The sequence below is a fragment of the Manacus candei genome, unplaced genomic scaffold, assembly GCF_025592945.1.
Source record: "Manacus candei isolate 608988 ecotype Guabito, Panama unplaced genomic scaffold, ASM2559294v1 h1tg000023l, whole genome shotgun sequence".
In the NCBI taxonomy this organism is placed as follows: Eukaryota; Metazoa; Chordata; class Aves; order Passeriformes; family Pipridae; genus Manacus; species Manacus candei.
Genome location: NW_026138071.1, coordinates 694,732 through 720,415, shown reverse-complemented (window position 1 = coordinate 720,415; position 25,684 = coordinate 694,732). Strand labels below are relative to the sequence as shown.

At 48.0% G+C, this 25,684-nt stretch overlaps 1 protein-coding gene across 3 annotated transcripts; it reads right to left on the bottom strand.

The window, feature by feature from the left end:
- Nucleotides 1-431: 431 nt before the first annotated feature.
- On the bottom strand, nt 432-25,684 carry STEAP3 (STEAP3 metalloreductase). 3 transcript variants are annotated; one of them, XM_051786601.1, is made up of 5 exons: nt 25,499-25,684; nt 12,189-12,672; nt 11,208-11,735; nt 9,481-9,645; nt 432-3,818 (listed from the first exon to the last, which is right to left on the bottom strand). In XM_051786601.1, the coding sequence occupies exons 2-5, from the start codon at nt 12,669-12,671 to the stop codon at nt 3,528-3,530; spliced, it is 1,467 nt and encodes a 488-aa protein (XP_051642561.1). In that variant the 5' UTR covers nt 12,672; nt 25,499-25,684; the 3' UTR covers nt 432-3,527. The 3 variants fall into 3 exon arrangements, with proteins under 3 accessions (XP_051642561.1, XP_051642559.1, XP_051642560.1); XM_051786599.1 differs by lacking the exon at nt 25,499-25,684 and adding an exon at nt 25,019-25,292; XM_051786600.1 differs by lacking the exon at nt 25,499-25,684 and adding an exon at nt 24,850-25,131.

Below are 25,684 nucleotides of genomic sequence, written 5' to 3'. Positions count from 1 at the left end.
CTTAAGAAGTAGAGAACAAATTTACAGTACTAAAACTCCATCTTTCTTTGCAGTTCCATAGACCCTCATCTCGACCTCCTTCTTCCTTGAACTCTGTATCAACAGGACATTTTATTTAGTGAATTAAGCTTGTTTCATCCTGTGCTACAAGTGCTGTGTAATATCAGTAGCCCCTTGTAATGAAATGTATGTCTGGACACATTTGTGCCCTCCCACATGCATAGGAGCTCCATAATTGAGCCTTGGCACCACAGGTCACAGCAATGATCATTTTATTACCTTGATAATGAGATTCTACAAGCTGCTGGCTGTAGTGGGTTTTATTTCTTAGTGGTTAAATTCTAGATAATCACACTACTCTACTACTGCCATTAAAGTAATGGTATTGTTTAGAGGGAGGAGGGAAAAAAAGACTCAGATGAGTTCTGATATAATTATGTAGACCCTTCAGAATATCTTTATATAACTACAGATGCCAGTAATTAAAACTAGCCTTACTGTTACAGCTTTTCAATTGGTTCTTACATATCCAGAGGCACATAATAGGCAGTACAGAAAATAAAAATACAAAGGATTTACATTCCAGCTATATATTCTGTGATAAGATATATATGTGTGTGTACATATATACAGAGAGAGAAAGAGAGAGAGAATAACTTCAAGTACAAAACCAGTTAATTGCTAAATTTTAAGCCAATCTTACTGAATGTCCTATGCACACCAAAAGATGCTTACAGAAAAGATAATTGAAAAATTCCTCACTCTAATTTTCAGCATTCCAGAGTCAGAAGAAATTACTCAAACTGTCGTGTCACATGTTTTAAGGACCAGATGCATACAGAGGCCACCACGTGAAATGCTGTTCTGCACTTACAGGAATTGTTTTCAGTGTTCAAAAGGGATAGTGGCTGACAGGCCAATGTGTTGGCACAAGTGTTACCTGGAGACACTTCACCAGCCTTTTTTTAGATGCTGTGGGGATTTTGAGCTGGCTTGTCTGTCCCTTTGGGCTTGTATCCATCTGAAAAGCACCATGCTGACTCACTGACCACTTCTGCTCAGGAAAACTGTCCCTTTGCCATGGGAAAGGGTATATGGGCATGAAAGTCATGTAAACAAAGCAAGGGTGCAAACCTTATTTCTGCTGGACAGAAAGGTGAGACTTTAACCTTGCAGCGACTCACAATAAAAACACACTTTTTCCCTCGAAGACAAAGCCTTCAAGCCTGTGTGATGTTCTTTTTCTGCCTCCCTGCCTTGTAATTTATTTTTTTTTGCCACCAGGCAGTAGTTTTGCCTGGCCTAAAGGTGTGAAAAGAAGCTAAGATGGGGCAAAAAAAAAAAAAGGCACTGAAATACATTGTAACCAGAAAGTGTAAACTGGTGCTTTTATGTTGTCTTTACTTGATGATAAAATGGGAAAGACAACTAAATACCAAGATTGCAGAATGCAGTTTTCCCTCAAGGATGAGTTAAACTGGAGTGGGTGGAATTACACTCAGGTGAAACTATTGCAGATCCATGTGGAAACTTAACCTGTCACCTAAACACAAATAAATACTGTTGGGCCAGTGATTGCAGACTTGGTGAGTGATTTGGTCAGGTGCCAATCTGGGTTCTGGAAGTGTAAACCTAATAACAGCAGCTTGCTGAAGGGGACAGTGGGAAAGAATGGTACCTTCCCCATGTTACCAAAAACCCAACAAAACAAAGTCACCTGATTATGAAATCTAAGCTTTTCCCTCAAGCCAGCTTCTTTCTATTCAGCAAGTAGCATTTGGAAATTTACTGTAAGTCTTAGGCAAGAACTGAAATCCCTCACTATCATCACTGGCCACATGAACAATACTTGGAGAATGTTACTCACTATAGTTACTTAAGGCTAACCAGGGATTTCTTGAGATTCTCTGTGTAGAAGTCACCCAGGCTACAGAAGCAATGTTGGCTTGTAGAAGGGCTTATGTGCCCCAAAGTTGATAATTCCCCCCCCACCCTTTATATTAACTGGTCTAGTAAAAAGTACTTTCTTGTCCCCCAAACTGTAGCTCATTTGGGGCTGACAGCTGTTGTTTCTCAAAGCAATACTGACACTGAGTGGTGTGTTTTACTTAACTGTAGGAAAACAAAGCTATTCCAGGCATGTCCTTGTGTCTGAACTGACTGAGGTAGTCTTCTTATGTCATCCCAATTGCTTGCTTTAAAATGAGCTTTTGTGAATGGCTGTCCATTGGCTGTTTGATGATTTGGATGGCCAAAACATAAAGAATTATGCTGATAAAGAGCAAGAACTTAGACACAGAAAGCAACAGGTGGAACATGAAATTAGGAGAGAAATCTTCTCTGCCCTGTACCTTGTCCGCAGTGGGTGTGAAGTCTGAAGAGCATTTGATATCTGCTTTGTGACTTAGCAAGTGACTTTTTTTAAGGTGCAAGGCAATGAAGGACTGTGCCCAAAATGTACAACTGCTGTGTTTTCATGTTGTGGTCAAGACTTGCTGATCCCCATGCAAGACTGTTCAGAGATCTTGTTATTGCTAGTAAAACCAGTGGGTTTAGAGCTGCTGGTTTTTTTGCTTAAATTGGAATGTTCGGGTGACAGCAATTTCTAAAAGCTTCACCCTATTATTTGATGTAATGCCAGCTGGAAGGCCTTGGTTTTCTCCATGTAATTTTGTGAAGCAGCAGGTCTTTCCAATAATTATCTTCACTCTATTTCCATCAAATACAGCTTGAAACTGGCTCAGTAAAACAGAGAACGTGGAGCAGTAGCTCTCATCTCAGAGCCAGTAGTGCAGACCAGACATCTGGTGTTAGGGTTATCTCTCTCTTCAAATGTTTTTATACTGCTGGAAGAGGTGCTTTGTTTCTGCAGCTTATAAACATGCACCAGGCACTGCTTCCAGGACCAGAAATTCTGTCCGTATTTGAGAGAACAGGGATACTGGGCTTGCTGTCAGGTTTGGATGCTTTTAGTAATATCTGCACTGACTAGTAACATGGATATTGCTGTTCTTACTTGTCCATAGAGTTCATTGAGGAGAACAAAACCAGAGGGGATTGATTTTTCTAAATCTCACCACCTTGATTGATCCAGACACTCAAGAGGCAGGGTATCTTTGCTGTCATAAACCCAGAAAATCGGTGCAACTTCATATTAAAAAGAAGGCATTGAAATTTATGAGAGCAGCTAGGGAAGCAACTGAGAAGAACTGGTTTGGGGAGATGCCAGACAGCACTTCAAGTGACTGATCTGACTAACAGAGTCCATCAGTTTCCCACATATTTTAGTGCTCCTAGCTCAGCTTTCACAGTCATTTTTAAGGCAATAATTGTTCTAGCAAAATCAGCAATACAATTTAACTGCTACTGTCTGAACTAGTTTCATGGTTATCCATTTTCTAAAGTCACCAAATTTTATTTTTTATCCACAACACAATTATACCAAAACGTACATATATTTAAGAAAAAGAAACACCTTTATAGAAACATTGACAGTGCTTTGAAATCCTCCATCACAGCTGGGGCTGTCAGACATTGCTGGAGGTCTCCCCACTTGAATATTCCCCTGTTGCGCTGGGCAGAACAAATTTGACATATCTCCCCTTCTCCCAGCCCCTCCTGATTCGCAGAAGTCTGTGCCGGATGCAGGGCAGGCTGAAGATGACCTTTGCAATGATCACAGTACATGGGACGAGCAGCGTGAGGGTGTAGGTGGGAGGCAGGTAGAACTTGTACTGGTTCTCATCAAAGGCCCTCGACCATCCGTAGGTGAGCGTGTGCAGAGTGCTGACCACCAAGGCAATAAATCCAAGGCTGGACTAAAAGGAACAGAAACACATGCCAGTTAGCAGAAGACCTTGTGCCTGGCTATTTTCCTGTATTTTTTACATCATTTTGTAAGTGTACATAGCACGGAGAAAGCAATGAATATTCATTCCTGTGTTTCTTGGACAGAATAAAACATGACTGGAAACCCTTCCTGGGTAGAGTGCCAGACTGCATTTTTCTTTTTCTAATCAGAGGTTAAGTGTGATATTAGAAACTCAGCAGGAGTCTCCTGGAAGATGCTGCCAACTCAGCAGAGATGTGGGCTCCTACATCCATGTGAAGCAGCAGCCCCAGCTCCTGCTGAGCAGGTGGGCACAGGCAGCTCCCAAATGCTCGTCCCAAGCTGCAGCTGCCAACTCTGCTGCCTCCCAGTCCATGGCTGGCGAGAGGGATGAAGCATCAGCATCGTGGCTCTGGACCCACAGCTGGCACTGTCAGAAATCTATGAAGCTGTGGCTTCGCATGGAGTGAAGACACTGTCAGGTAACTGGTATCACCTACAGGAAAGAGATTATGGAGACACAAGTGCTCTGTTCTGAGGTGAGCAACAGCCCTGAAGGGTTTCCTTCTCTGTCCTAGAGATCTGTGTTAGTTCATGAGCCAGACCATCAGGCTGTGTGGTAGACTAAGCCTTTGAAATGGAGAGCCAAGAGATCTTTAGCCACTCAGGGAGGCAGCAAGAACCCAGCCCCTGTTCTGCAGACAAGAACTTCCCCCGTTTTCAGCTGAGATCATGCTCCCAAGCACCCATAGAGACAATGTTTCTCCTGGATATTTCCAGCTCCCTCTGAGGGTTGCTCTCAAAGAGGGGTTTTAAACTGTTTTTCCCTCATCTGTGGCTTCCTGCCGGCATCAGAGATGGGGGCTCCCAAGCTTTGCTGCTCATGTTCCTAACTTAGGGAATGAAGCCTTTACAAGCCAAAATATCTGTCTTGGTGCAGCTAATCAGAAATCAGCAAGAAACAGGGTCTTCCTGAAGATATGTCCAGGAAAGAGGGCACAGCAGGGAAATAAGGGACCAGGGCAAGATGGGAGAAAGGATTCATGTTTTCTTTTGAAAAACCAGTCTCATCTGGAAAACTACTCAATTCAAACCTTCCCCTCCTATTTTTGATTGCTGGGAAACTATTAAAAAACCCAGACGACTTTTAAAAATGTACCATGGTGTTACCAAAAAACTAGACCAAGACTCCTCTAAACTTCAGAGCTAATCATTTAAGCAGCTAAGAAGACTGGGCAAGGAAGGGAAGGACAGCTCTAAAATGTGCTACCAGATCTCGGTACTTCATTTTTACAGCATCTGTCAGGCAGTCATGGGAGTGTCACTGAGTCCTGCCAAAGTAAGGGTCATTTCACCTATATGACCCCTGCCAAAGTAAGGAACTCCTTCTGTGTTACAGCTGAGCATTACTCAAGGTCATGCCAGGAGCTGTTCTGTGAACTGAACCTCAGCCCTGCATGCAAACCCACATTTTTCCTTTCTTTCAGGGATAGATGTCATTCTTACCAGAAGCCATGTCCAACTAAAGTGGTAACAAGCAGCAAACCTGAACAAGGGCAAGACTAGTTGCACTTGGAAAATTAAGGAGTTTGCTGCAACATGCCATGGTCGCAGTTGAACCTAACAGCAGGACCTGACCCACAGATCATTCATCATTTATTGATTGAGCTTCTCTCCAACAGGAAAAAAAACTCTGGGTGGCAAAAGGTTGGAAGTATCAGCTTGGGACTCATCTGGCAGAGCAGAGATGTAAAGCAGGGCAGGGGAAAGGGGACAGAGTGAAGTCCAAGGGCAGCAGATGCTTTCTGCTCTGGGCAGAGGAAGTGTTCAGAGTCAGCCTGAGCAGGGCTCTATGCATGGCAGAGGTGCCAGAGCTGGAGATAATTAGTTTGTTCCTCTACAATTTCTCTTTCAACTGTTGATGGTACTGGGGGAGAGCAGGAGTGGAAATTAGTAGGACAATATCCAAGCCCTTAGTAACCCACCTTTGTGTGTGAATGGCAGGGCACATGAAACAAAAAGCTAATTGGCAAAAAGAGAATGGCTAAGCTGCTGGTGGCTGGCAGCTCCTCTGACAACAGCAATGGGCTGATCTGCTTGTAACACAAATGAGAGGCTGATTGGTGAGAGCAGGGGGTGCCTGGGATTTGTGGTGTAGAGCCCCATGGCTGCACCCGCCAGACAAGCTGACAGCTGGGTACAGGTTGGTCTGTAAGTGCACAAAAAACAAAAGTTCTGCTGATTGCAGCTTGGTTCAGTATGTACAGCTCTGCATACATTCTGTATAGTACGATGCAGAGCCTGCTGAGCACCCCATGGGGCTGATTTGCCAGCAGGATTAGCCCAGATACCACACAGAGTTTTGAGTCTCTGCTCTCCTTTATCCTCTCTATGCAGTTTCTGACTATGAAACCTTTCTGTCTTAAACAGGCAGAGGTTTCTTTTGCACTATCGCAACATGGGGAACGTGGGGCCAGTACCCTCATACGGTGTTAAAGCCCTCTGAAAGATGCTGCATGAAGTTGTTATCTTACTAATGCAGCCTTTGTGTATATTTTCTATTTCCTTGGTGTCTGTGACCTCCCTGTAATGCATCAGTGAAGCTGATCCAGTCACATGTGGCTCAATTAGAAATGTCTGGGCAGCACCAAAAGCAAACAGCCCTTTCCTGACCCAGATATGTTCCTGACTTCTGCAGCCATGAAGTCATTAGCTCCATGGAAGTGGCTCTGGCCTCTCGCACTCTGTCGACAGGAAGGTTAGAAAAGGTCTGGTTACAGATTCTTTACATCTCGTGCTACATGAACTATGAAAGAAACCAGGTCAATTCAACCTTCAAATTCCAGGAGGACTTTTCAGGATGGGAAGGTAAAGGCAATCATACACATTTTTACTTCTCAACCAATTAGAGTTGATTTGTAAATCACTGGGGAACATTAAAAATGTCTCCTATAAGTTGAATTACACAAAAATCATTCCTGCTATCCAGTGTCTATATCCTGTTAATCAAAACTGGACACATAGGGGAACTGTGTATCCAATTTAACCACATTTAATTGAAATTGGTGTATGTGCAGGAGCTACTGTGAAAATTAGCTTTTTTTTCTATAGCCTTGGCAACAACACAAACAGGATTTTCATCCCATCAGGCAACAGATGTATATTTTAAGACTGTGGCAGTTTATCCCATGACACTAATACAGATGTAAACACTGGAAAATGTCAGACTTGTGATGCTCTGGATAAGGAGGAGACTAAAGTGGCTTCTGAATTTGTCTCACATGTGGCTTTTGGTACAGCATCTCTCAAACATCATCTATTTAAACTGAGATGGTAACAAATTGATGCATTTTCTGGAAGACATCTGGCTGGGATGTCTGTGCTCTGCATTTCTCTTCTTTCATGCTGTAAAAATGTTAAAAAACCCAAATATTTGAGAAAGCAGCCTCATGCTTCACCCCTTGTATTTACATTGTGCCACTGTGCATTAATTCAGGGAGGCTCACACTGAGCTATGTGAATGTAACCTCTGGAGCCTGGGAGCAGTAGCTGTAGCTGCTCTTTTAATTTCCTCAAGAAAGGCATCACTAACCTATTGAGGAGTAAATAATTTAAAACAACCCTCATTAAAAAAATAAATATGGAAGGTAACATGCCAAGAGACCTGTAACCTGCTCTTTTTACATGGTATTTCCACAGTAGGGCTCAATACCAGCTATGCCTCTCCGGCACGTGATCAGCTCATGTCACACTGTCATGCTTTATTCCATGCAGACAGAAATAGGTGTATCTTTCCACGAACTAAGCCAGTTCCCATGTGGGGCAGCCAAGAGCTATTTTGGAACCGACCATCATGTATTTGTCTGGTCCCAGTGCTGACATACCCTTAGAAAGACACGGGAAGGGCTCCCAAAGGGCAGATGCGACAGTCGTGTTGCAGTGGTGGGACATGGCAGCACTACCTGCAGTGACAACATATATATTACATGACACAATGCCAGCAGTCTCCAGGACAGCTGCCAGGCTGCCTGGGGAGCAAAAGGGAAATGCAAGGGGTTTCAAAGCCTCCTTCCAGGCTGCAAGAAGATACTTCCCTTCATTTAGGATTCCTGGTATGAGATGCCTAAGTCAGGATCAATTTATCCAACGTCCCAGCAGCTGCAGCCCTCCCCTGGGACATGCTGAGAATTAATATGCTTCCATTGTCCGATCTGAAGGAGAGGTTTAAAGCCAGGTCTCTCTTCTCCTCAGGGGATGATCTCTTGGGGTCAAGCTCTCCTGGTGCAGCTCTTCTACTCAGTGTAAATAATTGCTGGCTAGCCCATAGCAAGAGAGGAAAAAAGACAAACTGACTTGGTCGGGGCACTTGTGGGGTAAGCAGGGGAGCAGACTTCAAACTCCTGCTCCAATGAATATTGAATTATTTATGTACCACTGAAGAGCTTCAACAGAGCTTAACAGAGGCTGGATGATAAGATATTCACCTCTGCATCCCTGAACCCTGCCCTCCCCTTTGGAAGGGTTAGGTGTGCGCCAGTGTGGAGCACAGGGAGACTCTGCAGGGGAGGAGCAGGGGTCCTATGGGGGCTCATGCATGTTGGGGTGCCACGTGGGTCACTGCAGTGGGACATGAAGCCTGGTGCATGCTAAAAAGCAGTGGTGTAAGAGGCACAAGTAACAAGGGGGTTTAGGGCTGTGGGATACGACTGTGACACAGTGAGTGGAACCTGGCCTCAAAATCAGCTCTAATGTGCAGAGGATACTTGGAAGGTTCATTCCCTGCTATCCTCATTAGTTAGCCCTAAGCCTGGCTCCAAGCACATTCCTGAAAAGGCAGCAGCTCCCGAGTTTGGGGTCTGTGAAAGTCCCATGGACTAGACTCAGGTCACTAAGGGAATTTGACTCTCAGGAACTTGGGCATTGGTGCAAGCAGGAAAACGGTTCCTAAACCACTGATTGACTCTGGAGAAAGAAAAAATTACCTTCCTAATTCAGTTTTTAGAATCAGACAGGGACTTTTCATTGGCATCATACCCAGTTCTCTGTGCTGCTTGAGCTCTGGCACTTTATAGACCAGTCTAAGCCTTTTCGAACTTATCTGCTGAATACTTGGGTGCATGCAAGCTCTGCCAAACCTGTCTTTCCCTTGCACTGTCCTCTCAGGCACTTTCCTTTTCAGAAGCTCATTCTCCCTGAAATGCAAGGGCAGATCTGTGGCCTGCAGCCAGCTGCCTCCATAGTGGGCTACCTGCCTGCCCTCTGCAGCCTGGTGCAAACTCCCTGCAGCAGCCCTGCTGCCGCTGATCCTCATGTGTCATGCCACTGACACACTGCATTTCCCCTTCCCCCTGAGAGAAGCACCTTCTGCAGACAGGACAAACTCCTGTGTGAGAGCAGCACGGACCCCAGGACACACTATAGCCCTCTACTCTCTGACCCCTCTTGGTGTCACCTCCTGGACAAGGGATCCATGGCTCTGGGGTGCACGGGGAGCTGTGGCATAGCAGGATTTGCTGCTGACACCAGTGCACAGCTTGCAGTGCTGGAGCAGGGATGGGCTGGGACAGCAGGTCAAACCCTGCCCTCTTTGGCCTGTGTGAGGGCCTGACTCTGCAGAATCACTCTCTGGCATTGGCAAATGTCAACTTTACCTGAATGAAACTGAATTCCCTCCAGTTGAGAGAGTTTGCGATGGATGGAAGTGAAGTGATGGCAAGTAACGACAGCAAGCCCAGGGCAATAATTCCAACAGAGATATAAATCTCCATTCTCCAGACTTCCTCCTCTACCCAGATATTCATCTTCTTCTCCACAGCCTGGCATGACAATGAAGGTTTGTTAAAATGGAGCACTTAGGAATAGAGGAACTGAATTTTATTTGTTTTGGTTTTGGAAGCAGCTTTCTTGGGTGAGCATTGGTCCTACTCATACCTCCAGCACTATTTGCCTATTTGGGAGATGTGGAAATGCTCCCTTATCCCACCACCATTTGGCCAAAGCTAGACTTGATTTGAAGCCTGCTGGGAAGAACTGCTGAATGCTCTCAGCTCCCGTCCCCGTAACCACAGCAGCAAGCCCCAAAGTCACATTTGGAAAGATAATTACAATGAGAAGTTAGTTTAAAGACAAGAAAACAAATACAGATGCTTGAATATGCAGTACTCTCCTAATAACCTTTGTTTTAAGTGCATTTAGGGGGGAAATTGTTCATGCTAATGGAAGGGAAGATGGGTTTTATACTGCATGGCAAAGAGGAACATTTAGAACTGTCCTCTTTAGCCCATTAAATGGGTTTAATATACTAAACAAAGATGTTGCTAGAAAACAGGAGGCAGAGGGGAAATGAACACAGGATGCTTGCCTGAGATTAATGTGCAACTGTGGCAATTGAGAAGGACCTGCTCAAGGCTGGAGCTGAGAGGCTGGGGATGGTGTTTGATGGATGCTCTGAAGAGGCACTGCTGCTGAAACCAGCCATCCTGCTCCTCTCTGCCCCCACAGCCCCTTCCCTCCTCTGTGTTGGGATACACATTTGGAATCACTTGTGCAAATACCCCAGTGCAGAAAGCAGACTGGTTGTGAGGTAATTCCTTCATCAGGTTCCTCACTCAGCTGCACAAAGCCTGTGCCATCCCAGGAGGGAGTAGGGTGGAGCAGTGAGAAGTTAGGGGCACAAAAGAGGGAAATTACATTCTCCTGTGGCACTGCTGAGCTACAGAGCTGGCTGAACAGCCTGAAGGCAGCAATCTCACAGTGGACAAACAATGCCGAGAGTCTCAATGAGGCAATAAAGTCCCTTTCCATTTACTCCTTCTCTTAGACTATGACCAGTTCCTCACCACTATTTTGTTAAGCTCCTGGAGGCACACTGTGATAAGGACACACAACCTGCCCTGGGTTATGACTTGGTCACTCCAGCAGCACATACTGTGAACATCAGTATGAACAAACAGGAATATCCCAAAACCTAGAGAGAAAAGCTGAGGGAAACTCTGCTCTCTCCCCCATTTCTCCTCTCCTGGCATTTTTCCTGCCTCTGCCTTAGTCTCAGACATGCCAGGTGCCAGGCAAGGCTGGTTTCAAAGGCTTCTCTGTGCTACTGGGGAGCAATGGCATGGGGCACTTTGATCCTAGGCCTGGCTGTAAGTGCACAGGGAACACCCTCTGAGGTGGTGGGTCCTCAGCATGGATGGGTGGGTGCCCAGTGTGTGGTGTGTGACTGACCTGCGGGGAAAGGACTCCTATACGTAACAGCTTATTCCCACTGTCCCACACCTGCTTTGGAAAGCAAGTGAAAAAAAGCCAAGATATTAAGCCTGCCACCCAACACCTGGATGTAGATTATTCCGGGTGCTGACCTGAGGAGCACCCACGTTACCTGCTTGACGGCCGTCTCGATTAACAGGTACCGGTGGGAGCGGCGCATGGGCAGGCAGAGGCTGTACACGGCATGCAGGGCTGCACAGAAGAAGCTGAGGAGACCGATCTGCTTTCGGTGCTGGAGCCACTGGTCGAGCCAGTCTGGAAAACGCCTGTATTTGGTGCCATAGTAGAGCTGCGAGCAGGCTGCCAGCACCCCAGGCAGGTAGACGAGGGACAGCATGACGTAGGACACGCAAGGCAGCGTCGTGTTAACCACCTCGATGGGGATCTTGTACAGCTTGTTCTTCTGCTCCCTGATAAAAGGGTGGATGACCTGCCGGATCAGGTTGTAAGTGAAAAAGCAAAGAAAAAGCCCCAGAGCCAAAAAGATGGGGATTTTCCAGGCTGGCAAGAGGCGCAGGGGAATGTTCTCGATCTCACAGGCTGACGACATGCAGCCCATGTCCACAGGGGTGAATCCCATGACTTGAGCAATTTCTGCTACAGTGCGCTTAGCTTCTTGGTTATTTGAGCAAATCAGAACCTGCAACAAACAGAAATATACATATAGGGCAAGGAGATCAGGCTTCTGGGATCGAGTGCATCAGGAAGGATACTGTATTACAGGGAGCCATCATTATTCCACTGAGCATCATGATTCCTGGCAAGCTTTTTGACAGGGATTTACCACAACTGCCGAAGACCTCTCTCCTGGACAGGTTTCCTTTCATGTGTACACCGCCAGTTTTTTTACTGGCTCTGTTTAGATAAACAGACAATTAAACAATACTTTTCACTTAGGCAGATGCTTCAAAGACTACAAAGCATGAAGTGAGTGAGGGTACTTCATTTCTGAGCAAAGAAACACAGAAGCTAAGGGGTGGATGCCATGGCCAGCACTCAGACTCCTCCAGGAGCCTAAGGCCATTTGCTGATGCTGCCAGACCTTAGCTGCTGAAGCAGCTGTGATTTAGCCCTTGTTGGAAGAAAACAATACCTGCTTGTTTCCATCTCTGGCACCTGACTGCAGCGTCCATGCAGAAACCACGTTAAACCCCTTGACCACAGTGGAGGCTGGGAACAGGGAAGCCAAGTACTCTGCGTTGGACTCCTTGTGATGGTTGATCTCTGTGTTGTTACTGACGTCCACCAGGATCTTGCCCGCCAGCACATCAGCCAGGTCACAGAGGGTGGAGTAATGTTCCCTGAAAACCGCCACAAAAATGACGTCTGTCTTCTTCACCGCCTCGGCCTGGAAGGTGACCTCTGCTGCGGAAGGGAAGAGGCTGGCTTTCCGCTTCGGGTTGCGGCTGCCGACCACCACCTTGAAGCCGGAGCACACCAGGCGGATGGCCAAGGACCGCGCGAAGTCCCCGCTCCCCAGCACCCCGATGGTGCGGCCGGACGCAGGCGTCACGCCGGGGTCACCCTCCGTGCTCCCATGGCCCAGGAGGGGCTTGGCCATGTCTCCTCTGGACATCCTGGCAGGAAAACCAAGGAGAAATACCAACTCACTGTGGAGCTCTTGCAGAGACCCAGATCACACCTGCGGTCATGGGGAAAAGTGCCACTTAGGCCACTTGAACAGGTGAATGTGGTTTTGGCCCCAGTAGCCCAGGACCCAACTGCCAAACCCGCCAGCAAGGGTGCAGTAATGTACAAGCACCATTGGAGGGGGACACAATACCATGCTAGGTTGGAAGGTGAAGGCTTTTAGGGAGGTTTCCCAGGTCTGTGTGATCCAACACCTGATGGATGCACTCATCCACCCTCTGCTGTTCCTCATGCTGCCATCTCACACTGCAAAGCCAGGGCAATGCTACGAGTGATCGGGATCAGCAGCTCTCAGATCCCCATGTGGGATCTCCTGAAAAGTCCTGGTCCAGGGGTCTAAGAGGATCCCTGAGCCTACATTTGGAAAAGCCGGAGGGGTGGGTGCTTCTGATTTGCAGGAGCAGAATCAATGCAGGGAGTTGAAGTTGAATTGAAAGTGTTCTAAAAGTGGTAAGCGAAGAGAGTTGCAGCCTTTGCCTATTCGAATATTTGGGTCTGGCAAGTGCTGTTTGCTTCAGCTCTTTAATGAGTAATGAGAACTTATTCGTGACATTTAAAAAATATATTAAAACATGATGAGATTTGCTCATGAAAGATCTTGATGAGCTTTACAAACGTTAATGAATTTTGCCCTGTAACAGATTAGATATTGAGGGCATGGAGAGGTTTTAAGCAGATCAATAAATTCACAGGCAGCACAGCAGCTAGACCTGGAGGTCAGAAGAAACTTGGGCAGGGAACTGCCAGACTGCTCTCAGCCTGTTCCTGTGGCTCAAATCTGCCTCTCGACTGAAGGAACAGCAAATTTACCCTTATGGAATGGCAAATTCCTGGAGGTCAGATTTTTAAAGGGCTCAGAAGGTGGCTCAGGGAACTTACAAACCAGGACATCTGGCTTTTGTACTGGGCACACTGCTAGAGATTATAATAAAGACCATGTGTGATATACTGGGGAGGGAGACAACTTGGCTTTGGAGTGCCCTATAGCTGGTCAAGTTCTTTCAAAGTGAAGGTTACCACTCAGTTGGGGTGACCTGGTCCCTGGCACAGAGGTGTTTTTCATAGGCTTTTGGAAATATCCTTTGCCCAAGGCTTTTCTGGAATTGGCGCAGTAGTAGTGCAAAGGGGAAGGGCACTTCTGCATGAATAGTTACCAATGGGAAACAAAGGGTGAGAAGAAATAAATGATTTTCATAATGGGAATAGGTTGTCAAGGGATTTCCCTGAGGATTTGTGCTGTTCAACATGCTCATAAGTGATCTGGGAAAGGGAGTGACTATTGAGAAGATAGAGCTTGTGCGTGATGATCATAGAATCATAGAATGGGTTGGGTTGGAAGAGACCTTAAAGATCATCTTGTTCGAACCCCCTGCTATGGGCAGGGACACCTTCCACTAGACCAGGCTACTCAGAGCCCCATCCAGCCTGGCTGTGAACACCTCCAGGGATGGGGAGTCCACAAGATCTCTGGGCAACATGTGCCAGTGTCTCACCACCCTTATAGTAAAGAATTTCTTCATAATATCTAATCTAAATCATTTAAGACAGTCGGTCTATTGTGAAGAATCTGCAGAAGGATCTCTTCATTCCAAGTGCCTGAGCACCAAAATTCGCTACTGATACATGCCAAGAACTGCCTATGGGCATAATCCCCCATAGCATATATGTACACTTTAATGAGCTGTAATCTTATTAGCAACACTCAGAAAAATGATCAGAGTGTCACATTACTCTGAAAATACCAACTTGGTGGTCCCTGGCAGACACACATCAAACACAGCCGAGTTACTGAGGGAGTTACTCTCACACAGCGACCACAATCTCAGTCCTGATCCTCATCGAAAGCCTGCCAAACACCTTCAGCAGATGGACTTTGAAACTGTAATTCACTGTCCTGGATACAAAACCACCACAGCTTCAGAGACAATACCGTTTCTATGGCAGAGGTCTGTCTGCTCTCCCTGCCTCTCACCAAGCAAAGCTGATTTGGTGATGCTGGCTGTGTCAGTGATTAACCCAGGCTGCTGCCTGTGCACACACCCCTGCCTTAGGTGTATTCCATGTGTATCACAGTCACTAGGAAGTTTCACCAGGAATTAGTGGGAAAGGCATACAAAACAGTGGAGATAACACAACTATACCAGTCTATAAATCCATAGACTGGACAGCACACTGCAGTTCTGCTCATCCCACTGCAAAAAAAAAAAAAAAGGGAATAAACCTAAGGAAGGGTCATAGGGAACGAGTGAGAGAGATGATGACAGCTTTCAGCTTGGAAAAGAAACACATGCATGAGGAGGGAGCAGGGACCATTTGAGACTTCTGGAGATGAGGAGCAACCTCACAAATGGAGCTCAGGTCAACAGGAAGCCCCTTGTGTAAAGTAAAGCAGCTCTATCTGAAAAGATGGTGTGCATGGTTTTTTTTCCCTGGTCCCTTCTTATCAGACGCTTTATCAAACACTCACTGCTTTACCTTCTAGAAACCTTCTTGCTCCACTTAAATTTATTCATGGCCAGAACTATTTGTTCTAGGGCCAGTGCTATTGTTTAGCATAATGAGCTTGCTTTCCTGCACCCCTCCTCCTTTTCCACCACCTGTACTCACAAAATATTATCCCAAAATAAAGAAACACATCTCTGGCTCTCAGCCAAGCGGAGAGAAATCAGTATTCAGGGTGGCGAAGTGATTGTTACCCACAGACTCATTTCATAATTGCTTTAAGGCACCTCAAAAGCTCTCTCTGTGCTCCCACTGGGACGTAAATTTTGCTGCAAGCAAATTTTCTTGTAGTATGTTTTCTCTGTCCTGTATCTGCCACTGAACATGTATAGAGATGTTGGCAATGTTTGGAGATAAACAGCTTTGCTGTCTCCAGTTATTTTGATTAAAAGGGATGACATAATTAAATGGCCTTTGAAGTCAGCAGGGTAGTTAAAAAGACGCAAAATCTTTTCTGTGGATTTTGGTGTGATTATTTCAGTCATGCTCTGGCTTTGGGGCTTTGGAGCAGGACCCATCCCTGCTGCTGGCTGCTGCTTACCCCCGTGGGTTGCATTGCTGTCACTGTCATGCGCTGAAATCCTCCCGAGGAAAGGAAGAGAAAATCCCTCTTTCACCATGAACGCATTTCACTGAGACAAACACTGTGGTTTCTGCCTAACAGATGCCTGGCAATGAACTGTCTGATTAGGCAACAGCTTTTTTTCACTTCTGTATCTCTGCAGAGCATTCAGACCCCCATCTCCTGCCACCGCCCTGAGTCCACACTTCTTTTTCTGCAGCTATGGACAATGGGTTACCTGCTTAAAACTCTCCCTGCCAAAGCTAATTCTCCAGGGCAAGGTCAACCCATCCAAAGCCAGTTCAAGATCAGTTTCTTACCAAGGAAGCTACAAAATGATTTAAAGCGCAGCCCAGTGGAAGTAAACTAACTTCAATCCTAACTGCGCAGCAGTTCCATAACTAAAATATTGAATACAATACAGAGCTGCCCTTGAGCTAGACTGTTAATTGACAGCCTTATTATCACTGTGTGGGGATGGTCTGTCCAGTTGTAGCACACTTGTTCCCATGTGCAGTTCACCAACTGCATTGCAATTACTGCTATTATTTGTAGGAGAAGAGCAATGATGGGCAAGTGAGCAAGACAGGGACCTCCCCTCTGCCAGGCACCCTAAAAAACTGGCCAGAAGGCCACTTCTGCCCCAAAGAATGGGATCAGACAGAGAGAAGCTGAGTGAAACGAAGCAGTCAAATCGCTGTTGCCCAGGCAGAGGGAGGGGGGGGTTCTCACAGAAGAAAAACAGGGATAATTCTACATATTTTGCACCTGAGGCTTGGCAGAGGCTGTTAGCTTAGGCTCGGTGCCAGGCAAACAAGGTTTTTCTGCCTCTCTGCCCACACTGAGAGGCCTCACACAAGTTTTGCAGCAGGACAGACTTTCTGGATGGAGCTGGGCTGCAGGAGCCCACTCAGGTGTCTCTGGGCTCACAGCAGAGTCAATCTGCCAAGCAGATCATCCCCCACAGCTAATGAGGAGCCAGCTCATAGGTTATCCTCTTTCAACAGACGTGGAGGACTAAGATAGTAACAATGATGAGACTCCAGCAAGTTTGTCTGGGATGACCCAGATATCTTCGACCATGTCTTTAACAATGAGACCATCTTTCTGGGCCCCTCTCACGTCCTCTGGTGCAGCAGGATAGCCTAGCTGGTTCCTGTAATTTGCAGTCTGGAAGTGTTTGAGTTGTACACTCTGAAGAAGGATGGATCTCGAACGGCAAAGCACGAGCTTCGCTTCAGTTCTGGACAAAAAAAACTAAGACTCATTTCACTGCCCTGCTATTCAGATTTATCAGATAAAAGACAAGTTAGTTTTACAATAACTCTAATAAAAAGGCAGTGCCTTAAACTTATCACTGAGTCAAATTCTGCTGAAGAACATGGCAGCAATCTCATAAGGAGCTCAAATAATATCCTGTTCTGTGCAAGCAAACTGGTTCCTGTTTGCACAAAAACTCATTTCTGAGCTCAGCCTCACGGATGGAGTCTTAGGATGCACTACCTTGGCTAAAACAACTGCTTTTGTGTCTTCCCCTGAAGTCAGGTTTTGTTTAGACCTTCCACAGCTGAGTCTCCAGAAGCTCTGGATTCAGCCCAGTGCAGGTCATCAGAGAGCCTGCTCTGTGCTTCAGCTTCTGCTTGGGGGTTATTTGACATAAAGCACACAATTATAATCTACATTCCTTAATGAGCACATGGGTTGAAAGACCAGCAAGGCACATGAGGAATCAAATGACGTAGCAGAGCCCTTGGTCAGGTCATTGCAGAGGTCATTGCATGGCTGGCATCCGGCTCCATGGAGCACAGCCCCACAAACACACACACTGGAGGACAGGGGTGATCTCTGCCTCCAGAGGACTTTCAGTCTGCATGGAGGGACCTTTGAACAATGAAGCCAAAGCCCTACAGCCTCTGTTTGCAGAGCATCTCCAGCTGTGTTAACCCTCGAGAACCCCCAGCTGGAGAGGAACGTTCAGGACCTGAAGCCTTCAGTCAGGTCTTGCTGTGAGCAGAAATATTCATTTTTTTTGGCTACAATTCTTTTATTTCCAAGGAAAATCAAATGTTTAACTCTTTTTCCCACACACAGAGCATCCCTCCCAGGAACACAGCAAGTACCATGAACCTGAACCTGTTGGAACTGGAAGAGATTTAAGTAATAAAAGGGTTTATCCAAAGCCGCTTTAATCCTGGCTCTGGTGCACATTTCTGGAGACCTTTCAGTGCTGCCCAGGCTGACTGGAAATGACTTACTCTGCTCTGCAGGTGAGAGAAGGAGTTGGGGAAACTAAGCTTGCTGCCCCTTTTCCTCTTTCTCCTTCCAAAGCAGAGTTTTATCCCCAGTGGCTCAAACCAGGAACTGGCAAAGGGTATAAATCACCCTTCGGTATTGCCTCAGCCAGAAAAGCCATGTTGCAAACCTACCCAGGCTGCCAGCCAGGATATGAGAATGAGGAAATGCTGGGGGCTGGGCTCTCCCTGCTGCTGTCCTTCGGCCTCTTTGCCCACAGGCATATGGGACAGGGAACGGGGAGTTGTTGACCCCATACCCTACTGCTGGGGTGGGGAGGTGGGACAGGGACGTGTCCCAGGGTAGATGGTCCTGCCCCAAGCAGGCATCACGGGGTGCTGAGTCTGTCCCCTGCAATGCGGTGGGGACAGACCTGCCCTGTTCTCCACTCTAATGCACTTTGTATTCTCAGGTCCTCATCCCTTCCCTTGCCCCAGGGCAGGTGTTTACCTGATTATCTCATTTATCAGGTATTTGTCTGTTAAAACCACTTCCATAAGCTCCTGCAGAGACCTGCTTTCTCTCGTCTTTAATCTCTCAATCCAGTTAACCTCATCGCTTCTTCTTTTACCCCCAAAGGACTCGGCAAATGATTTGCCCTGTCATTCTCTGCAGACACATTCTGCATTTCGAGAACAGGTTTCATATCTCCCTTCAGTTTTTCCTGCCCACGTGAAACCCAACTCTCCATCAGAGCTGTTATTTACAGGGTGTCCAACAACTCAGCCTCTGTTCCTTGCTCTCATTTTTCTTGGAGGATGCCCAGAACTGCATTTTCCAATTGAGCCCCTAAAAGGTACCAGCTGGAGCAGAGACGTCGCTTCCCCAACACGCCACTTCTCTTTCTTCATCCCAGAAGAGTGTTTGCTTTTGCACAACTGTGTGACACTGTTGACTCATGGGGCACAGTGTCCATCACCCTGTCCTCTGGCTCCCCACGGCCACTGTCTGGCCGGTCGCTCACCCAGTGTCCAGGCGGTCAGTCAGTCCGACCACACAGGACATAACACTCTCCCTGTTTTTTTAGACCAGCTCTCCAACGATTTTTAATTTTTAGTCTCTCCTCTAAAATGGTTCCAGTCCCTCCAAGCTCAGTGTCACCTACAAATTCAGTATGTGCCTCCCTACTCCATCACCCGCTAATGAAAACATGGGCTGACAGGCACTGACCCTCCCCACTCCGCACACCCTCAGGTTTAAACATTGATAAATATTGAGAATGTTGTTTTTGGAAGCCAGCAGTGAAGCCAAAGGCATGTCCCTGACCACAAGATGTTCTTCACCATGACCAAAAGTCAAGAACATCTTTCAAAACAGAGAAAAGTAGAGGAGAAAGGCCAACCAGAATTTCCTACGGGGCAAAATAGTCTCTTTTTTTCCCACATAAGTTCAGACATTTTGGCTACAGTTTTTGTATAGAACTACACCAGCCTGTGGTCACTTTGTAGGAATAATCTCCCTCCCCAAGGTTAAACACCCAGTGCTGAGCAGAAAAATCACCCGTATATAATATAGAACTGGAAAACAAACTTTTGGTCTGTTTTCATCAAAATTATGTACTTTTAAGCAGTTACCAACAGGTTTTGCCATAGATGCCTGCAAACTCTCCACTTCCAAATTTGTCTCCAAAGGCAAGGGGCCCCCCTTTGCAGTACCACTTCTCTACAGCAAAGTCCTTGTTTGAAGAGCTTCCTTTGCTCTTCTGCAAAAAGATCTTGCTGCCTGTGCCCACTGTGTTGACAGAGTAATGAGAAGCCTGGGAAAGACCTGCCCTGTAATAAAACATGATAAAATGGGAATCTGAAAGTCTAGGAAGCCCAGAGGTTTCACTGTAAGACCATGGAGAGCACAGACCTGAAGCAAGACAGAGCTTGGTAGAGCAGTGCTGCTGACATAGCACACAGGACTGTATCTGGCTGATGTGACTTGGAATGAAAAGGTTATTTCCTCTGCTTATCAGCTCACAGTTCTTCAGCGATATAAAGGGGTGGTTTACAACAACTTCAGGTGCTGTACTTAAGTGTTATGGGGCTTCTCTTGCTTTTTTTGGCGGTCTTCAATCTCTTGCTGCTCTTAACAAGTTAATGATCATCTCAGTGACTCACCTATTTCTGAGCCTTCCCCTCTCTAAAGTGCAAGGAGAACAGGGAAGCAGCCAAAAGCCAGGATGGTGGAAGTTTCTCAGGTAGATCTAGTAACGCCCTGCGGCCAGACATGCTGAGAGGAGGTGCTCCTGCCTGCAATGAGCTGGTGCTTCCGCTCCTCTCCGGGCAGCACGTGCTGCTCTGCTGGGAGCTCCAGGGCTTCAGGGATGGCGAGACCTGACTTCAGCAGTCACTGCAGGGAGCTGGCAGAGGCTCCAGCTCTTTAAAACCTCTTTGTTTCTTTCCAGGAAAGACAGGGAGGAATTGCACTGCGTGTGCATTTAAATATTTGTATTGGCTATTTCCACACCGCAGTGCCTGTTAGAAGGGTCTCCAAGATCAGCACGCCCTCGTCTTTCTGATTTTGCCTCTCCCAGTGACTCAGAAGATGCACAGGACCACATGGGGAGAAGATGGCTTGGGGGGCAGTGTGGGGTGAAGGGAAGACACAGCCTATGGCAGAGGGCCAGCCCAGCTCTTGCTGATCCCTTGGTTTCCCCCTGGGGAGCACAGGCGTGACACACCGTGTTCACAGCACAGGTAGCTCTGAGCCAGCCCTGAATCAGCCCAGTGGTGAAAACATGGAGCTCTGCCCAGGAAGGGCAAAAAAGCTCATGTAGGCCCATGATCTGCCTCTTCCACCTTTCCCAGCAGCTCCTGCAAAGATCCTGGGAGAGACAGGGCAAATGCAATCGGCTGACCAGGTAGTCAGTCTTTGGGGACCCAGATGGGTGGAGTTGGGTGGGAGAGAGATGCTCTTCACTGGAAATCAACTCTCTTCCCTGACATGCCAGGATCCCAGAGCACTCTGCCTTCCCCTTCCTCCCCCACTGTTTGTCTATGCCTGGCCAAAACATGCCTTTGGTCCAGCATCCCACAGAGGAGATCCAGCTTGCTTCAACTTTTCCACTGCACTGGCAGGGGTTTTGCAGTTCAGCCCAGAGAGACAAATATGTGCAGGTGTGCACAACATGTCTCTCCTGAGGACCCCAAAGACTTAGGGAGCCCCACTCATTGTGCTGAATGAGTACAAACACCATGTATTTCACCACTGCTCAGGAGAGCCATACTGTGCCAAGCTGTGCTGGCAGCTGCAGAGGGAGCTGATGCTGTTTGTCTGGCCGAGTCTGTCTGCCTGGGATTTCTCTTTGATGGTCTTGAATGAGTTTTGTAAAGCCAGCTGTGCTGGAGCACTGACTCCTGCACCCATGTTTGACCAGGACAGCCTTGTGGTGAGAAGTTAATTTACTCTAAGCACCTGAAGTGATGCAGGTTGGTATCTAACCCCAACCTAAGAAGAACATGGACCTGCTGGAGCAAGTCCAAAGGAGGCCACAAAGATGATCGGAGGGCTGGAGCCCCTCTCCTAAGAAGACAGGCTCAGAGAGTTGGAGTTGTTCAGCCTGCAGGAGAGAAGGCTCCAGGAAGACCTTAGGGCAACTTCCAGTACCTAAAGGGGTTACAAGAGAGCTGGAGAGGGACTTTTCACAAGGGATTGTAGTGACAGGACAAGGGGGAATGTCCTTAAGCTGAAGGAGGGTATAAGGAAGAAATTCTTCACTGAGGGTGGCGATGGACTGGCCAAGAGAAGCTGTGAATGCTCCATTCCTGGAAGTGTTCAGGACCAGGTTGGACGGGGCTTATAGCAACCTGTTCTAGGGGAAGGTGTCCCTGCCTATGGCAGGGGCATTGGAACAAGATGATCTTTAAGGTCCCTTCCAACCCAAACTATTCTATGACTCTATGATCTATTAGTGCTTGCCCATGATCGGTAGTTGGTATCAGCCTACTTCAGTGGTGGACACGTTACCACAGACCCTGGTTCTTGAAGCCTACAGTCCATGGGGACCTCTTAGGACATTTTTTTCCAAAGACTACCATAGTATAGTTCATATAAACTAAATGGAAACGCATGTGTTGCCACAACCAAGGCTTTAGAGAGACTCACTGAAAATCTGAGAACCTGGAAAAAGGATGGGAGGAATTTCTGTCTCAGTTCCTTAAACCATGGGAAAATTTTCAAAATGTTCAAGTGGTTCAGGCCCCAGAGTATGTAATGGCTTTTGGAAATGTGATGGAAACTCCCACATCATCAACATGCTTTCAAAATGTTTTATCCTTTCAGTTAAGCAACAGTTCACTTAAACTTAGATGAAGATGGGAAGCTGCTTAATCCACTGCAGGTCTGCAGGGAAAACTACCTGTAGTGGGTTTCTGTGGCTAGGTTTTGGTAGTTGGAGGGCTACAGGGCTGGCTTCTGTTAGAAGATGCTAGAAGCTTCCCCTGTCCCGTGAAGCCAATGCCAGCGGGCTCCAGGACGGACTTCCTGCTGCCAGCCAAGGCCGAGCCAATCAGGATTGATAGTAACACCTCTGTTAGAACATATTTAAGAAAAGAAGATTGTGGCACAGAAGGAATTCCAGCCAGGGAAGAGTGGAGTGAGAACATGGGAACAACAAGGTAGACACCAAGGTCAGTGCAGAATGAGGGGCAGGAGGTGCTCCAGGCACCAGAGCTGAGACCCTGCAGCCCATGGTGCAGACCAGGGTGGAGCAGCTGTGCCCCTGCAGCACATGGGGGACCATCGGGGTGCAGAGACCCACCTGCACCCATGGAGGAGCCCATGCTGAGCAGGTGGATGCACGAAGGAGGCTGTGACCCCACGGGAGGCCCAAGACGGAGTGGGGTCCTGCGGGAGACCTGCAGCCCATGGAGAGGGAAGCTCACACTGGAGCAGGTTTTTCCTGGGTAGGACTTGTGGCCCCTGTGGGGGACCCACATCAGTACAGCTCATCCGTGAAGGACTGCACCCCATGGAGGAGTGACCCACGGGACAGCAGTTTGGGAAGAAATGCTGCCCGAAGGATGGACTCACACCGGAGAGGTCCATCAAGGACTGTCTCCCGTGGGAGGGACCCCACGGGAGCAGGGGAAGGACTCCTCTCCCTGAGCAGTGGCTGACAACAACTGACCACGACCTCCATTTCCCATCCCCCTGCACTGCTGGAGGGGAGAAGGGAGAACATGGAAGGAAGGAGGGATGGGGGAAAAGTGTTTTTAAGATTATTTTACTTTTCACTCTTTTGCTCTGATCCTGTTAGTAATAAATTTAAGTACTATCCCCACTTTGAGTCTGTTTTGCTCGTGAAGATAATCAGTAACTCACCTCTCCTAGCTCTTAACTCATGAATCCTTAGCTGGTTTTTTTTCTCTCTCCACTGTCCAGTTGCAGAGGGAGAGTGAGAAAGTGGCTTTAGTGGCTACCTGGCATCTGGCCAGGGTCAATCCATGACACTACCCTATGAGAAGCAGTAAATTAAAATTTGAAAATAGCATTTTCTTCCATTATGGGGTTGACAAAAAGCTAACTCTAATCACTGATGGTAAACTTGGAGATAACAAATTGGTGGGTTTTAATTCTTGGTATGCGACATTTCTTAACACAGCTGCCACTGCCTTTCCCACCTCTCAAGAGAGAGAGCATGGCTGGCCTACTTCTTCCACCATCGGAAAAAATGTGTTTCCCCTGAATCTAAACCTGCTTCTATTTATGGGAGTGATGTTACAAGGTCACAGTCAAAGCATATTTCTTAACAATAAAAAGCAAAACAAAACAAACCCAAAACAAAAATAAAAAGCAAAGCAAACAACAAAAAATTATTATGCTTTCAAAGAGCACGTTTTCCTGGGGTTTGATGTGGTTCTGTTAAACACAGACTTGTTGAGTCATCAACATTTTCTTCTTTACAATCACAGAGGAGATCAAATATGTGCAGTGACTGTGGCATCTTATATCACTGTACTTTTGTTTCATGGCAAATGTGATTTTAAAAGAGGAGAAAACTTAAGCTTGATGCAGTATTTAAATCTTGTTAATCCTGCATCTCCCCAGCCCACAGAGTATTGATGCTGTAGGCGACAGCCTTCCTCTCCTGCTGTCTCTCAGTTTTGGTTTCTGGCCACAGGAGCCAATTTTCTCTGTGTTAGTTTTATTTAGACTATTCTGACAGAAATCATCTGGGGTCTTCAGTACCTGTCTGCCCTCTGCTTTGCTCAGTGTGGTGCAGGCATTAGGAACACAAACCCTTCCCCAGGCTCCCTGATGGGGCTGTGACGGCCCTGTGTACCCCCCAGGCAGGTGTTACACCCTAACCAGGGTCACAATACAGGGAAAGTCCCACCACAGGTTACATCATCTGAGGGATGGTCGTACTACAAAGTCAGCTCTCCAACTCCTTCACAGTTTTCATCCTTTGTTACTCTGACAGGAATCAAATGCTGAAGTCCTCCCCAATAAGTATCAAATCTTTGTAGCTTTCACAAGTCCCTAAATCAGCACAGAAACCACACAGCCCTCCCCACTCGCCCCTGAGGGATCCTGGGCCCTGGCCAAGATTTTCTCCAAGTTTTTTTATATCTCAGTGCTGATTTCTCCCTGGCTGGAAGAAGCCACTCATCTCCTCAAAGCATTTGGAGAGCTGAGAATGAAAAGTGAAACCCAAACACCAAGTGGTCCCAGAGGAACACAAGTGCACCCATCCATCCATCCATCCATCCATCCATCCATCCATCCATCTCCGCTGCACTCACGAGGACCACATCACCTGGAACAGCAAACCCGAGCTGTTTCGGGGGGGGGGGGGGGGGGGTTGCCCGGTGCCAGGGAGTTTGCCGCATCCGCACGGACGTGTCCAGTAGCTACGGGAAAGCTCTTCCCGCGGGCACCCCGCATCGTAACCCGGCGGACCTACCAGGGACGAGCATCCCACCGACCTCTTTTCCCAGTGACCTCCCGGACTGGGACACACCAGCCCCCGCGGAAATCTCCACCCGAGATCTGTCTCCAGCCCCAAACGCAACACTCGCACCGAGCCGGCTGCGTCCGAAACCTCCCCGGGGGCCCGGACCCCGCAGCCCGAGCCCATGGGCGGAGCGGGCCGCGGAGAGGGACCAGCCCCGCTCCGTAGCCCGGCCGTGGGGATCCCGGAACGGGAGCCTAGGAGGCACCGCTCCGCGGCGGGGGAGCCCCTGCGGACCCGAGACGTCTCCCCCGGGCGGGGGCAGCCGAGCCGAGCCGAGCCGAGCCGAGCCGAGCCGAGCCGAGCCGAGCCGAGCCGAGCCACCCCCGCCCGGCGCTGCACCGCACGCCCGGCGCGCCCCGCGGCTGCCGGTTCGAGCCCCGGCCGTGGCTCAGCCCCGCTGGCCGCGGACTGTGCCCGTCCCCGCGCGGTGCCCGTCCCCCGCGGTCCTCACCTCTGCGCGGCGGCGGGAGGGCGAGCGGCGCCGTCCGGGAGCGGGAGCCGGAGCCGTGATGTCAGGCCCGGGCTCCGCCCTCTGCCCGTGTCCCCGCCGCGGCCGCAGCCACTGCCTCGCTCAGCTCCGCTCGGCTCGGCACAGCCCGGCTCAGTGCCCGGCCCAGCCCTGCCCGGCCCAGCGGTG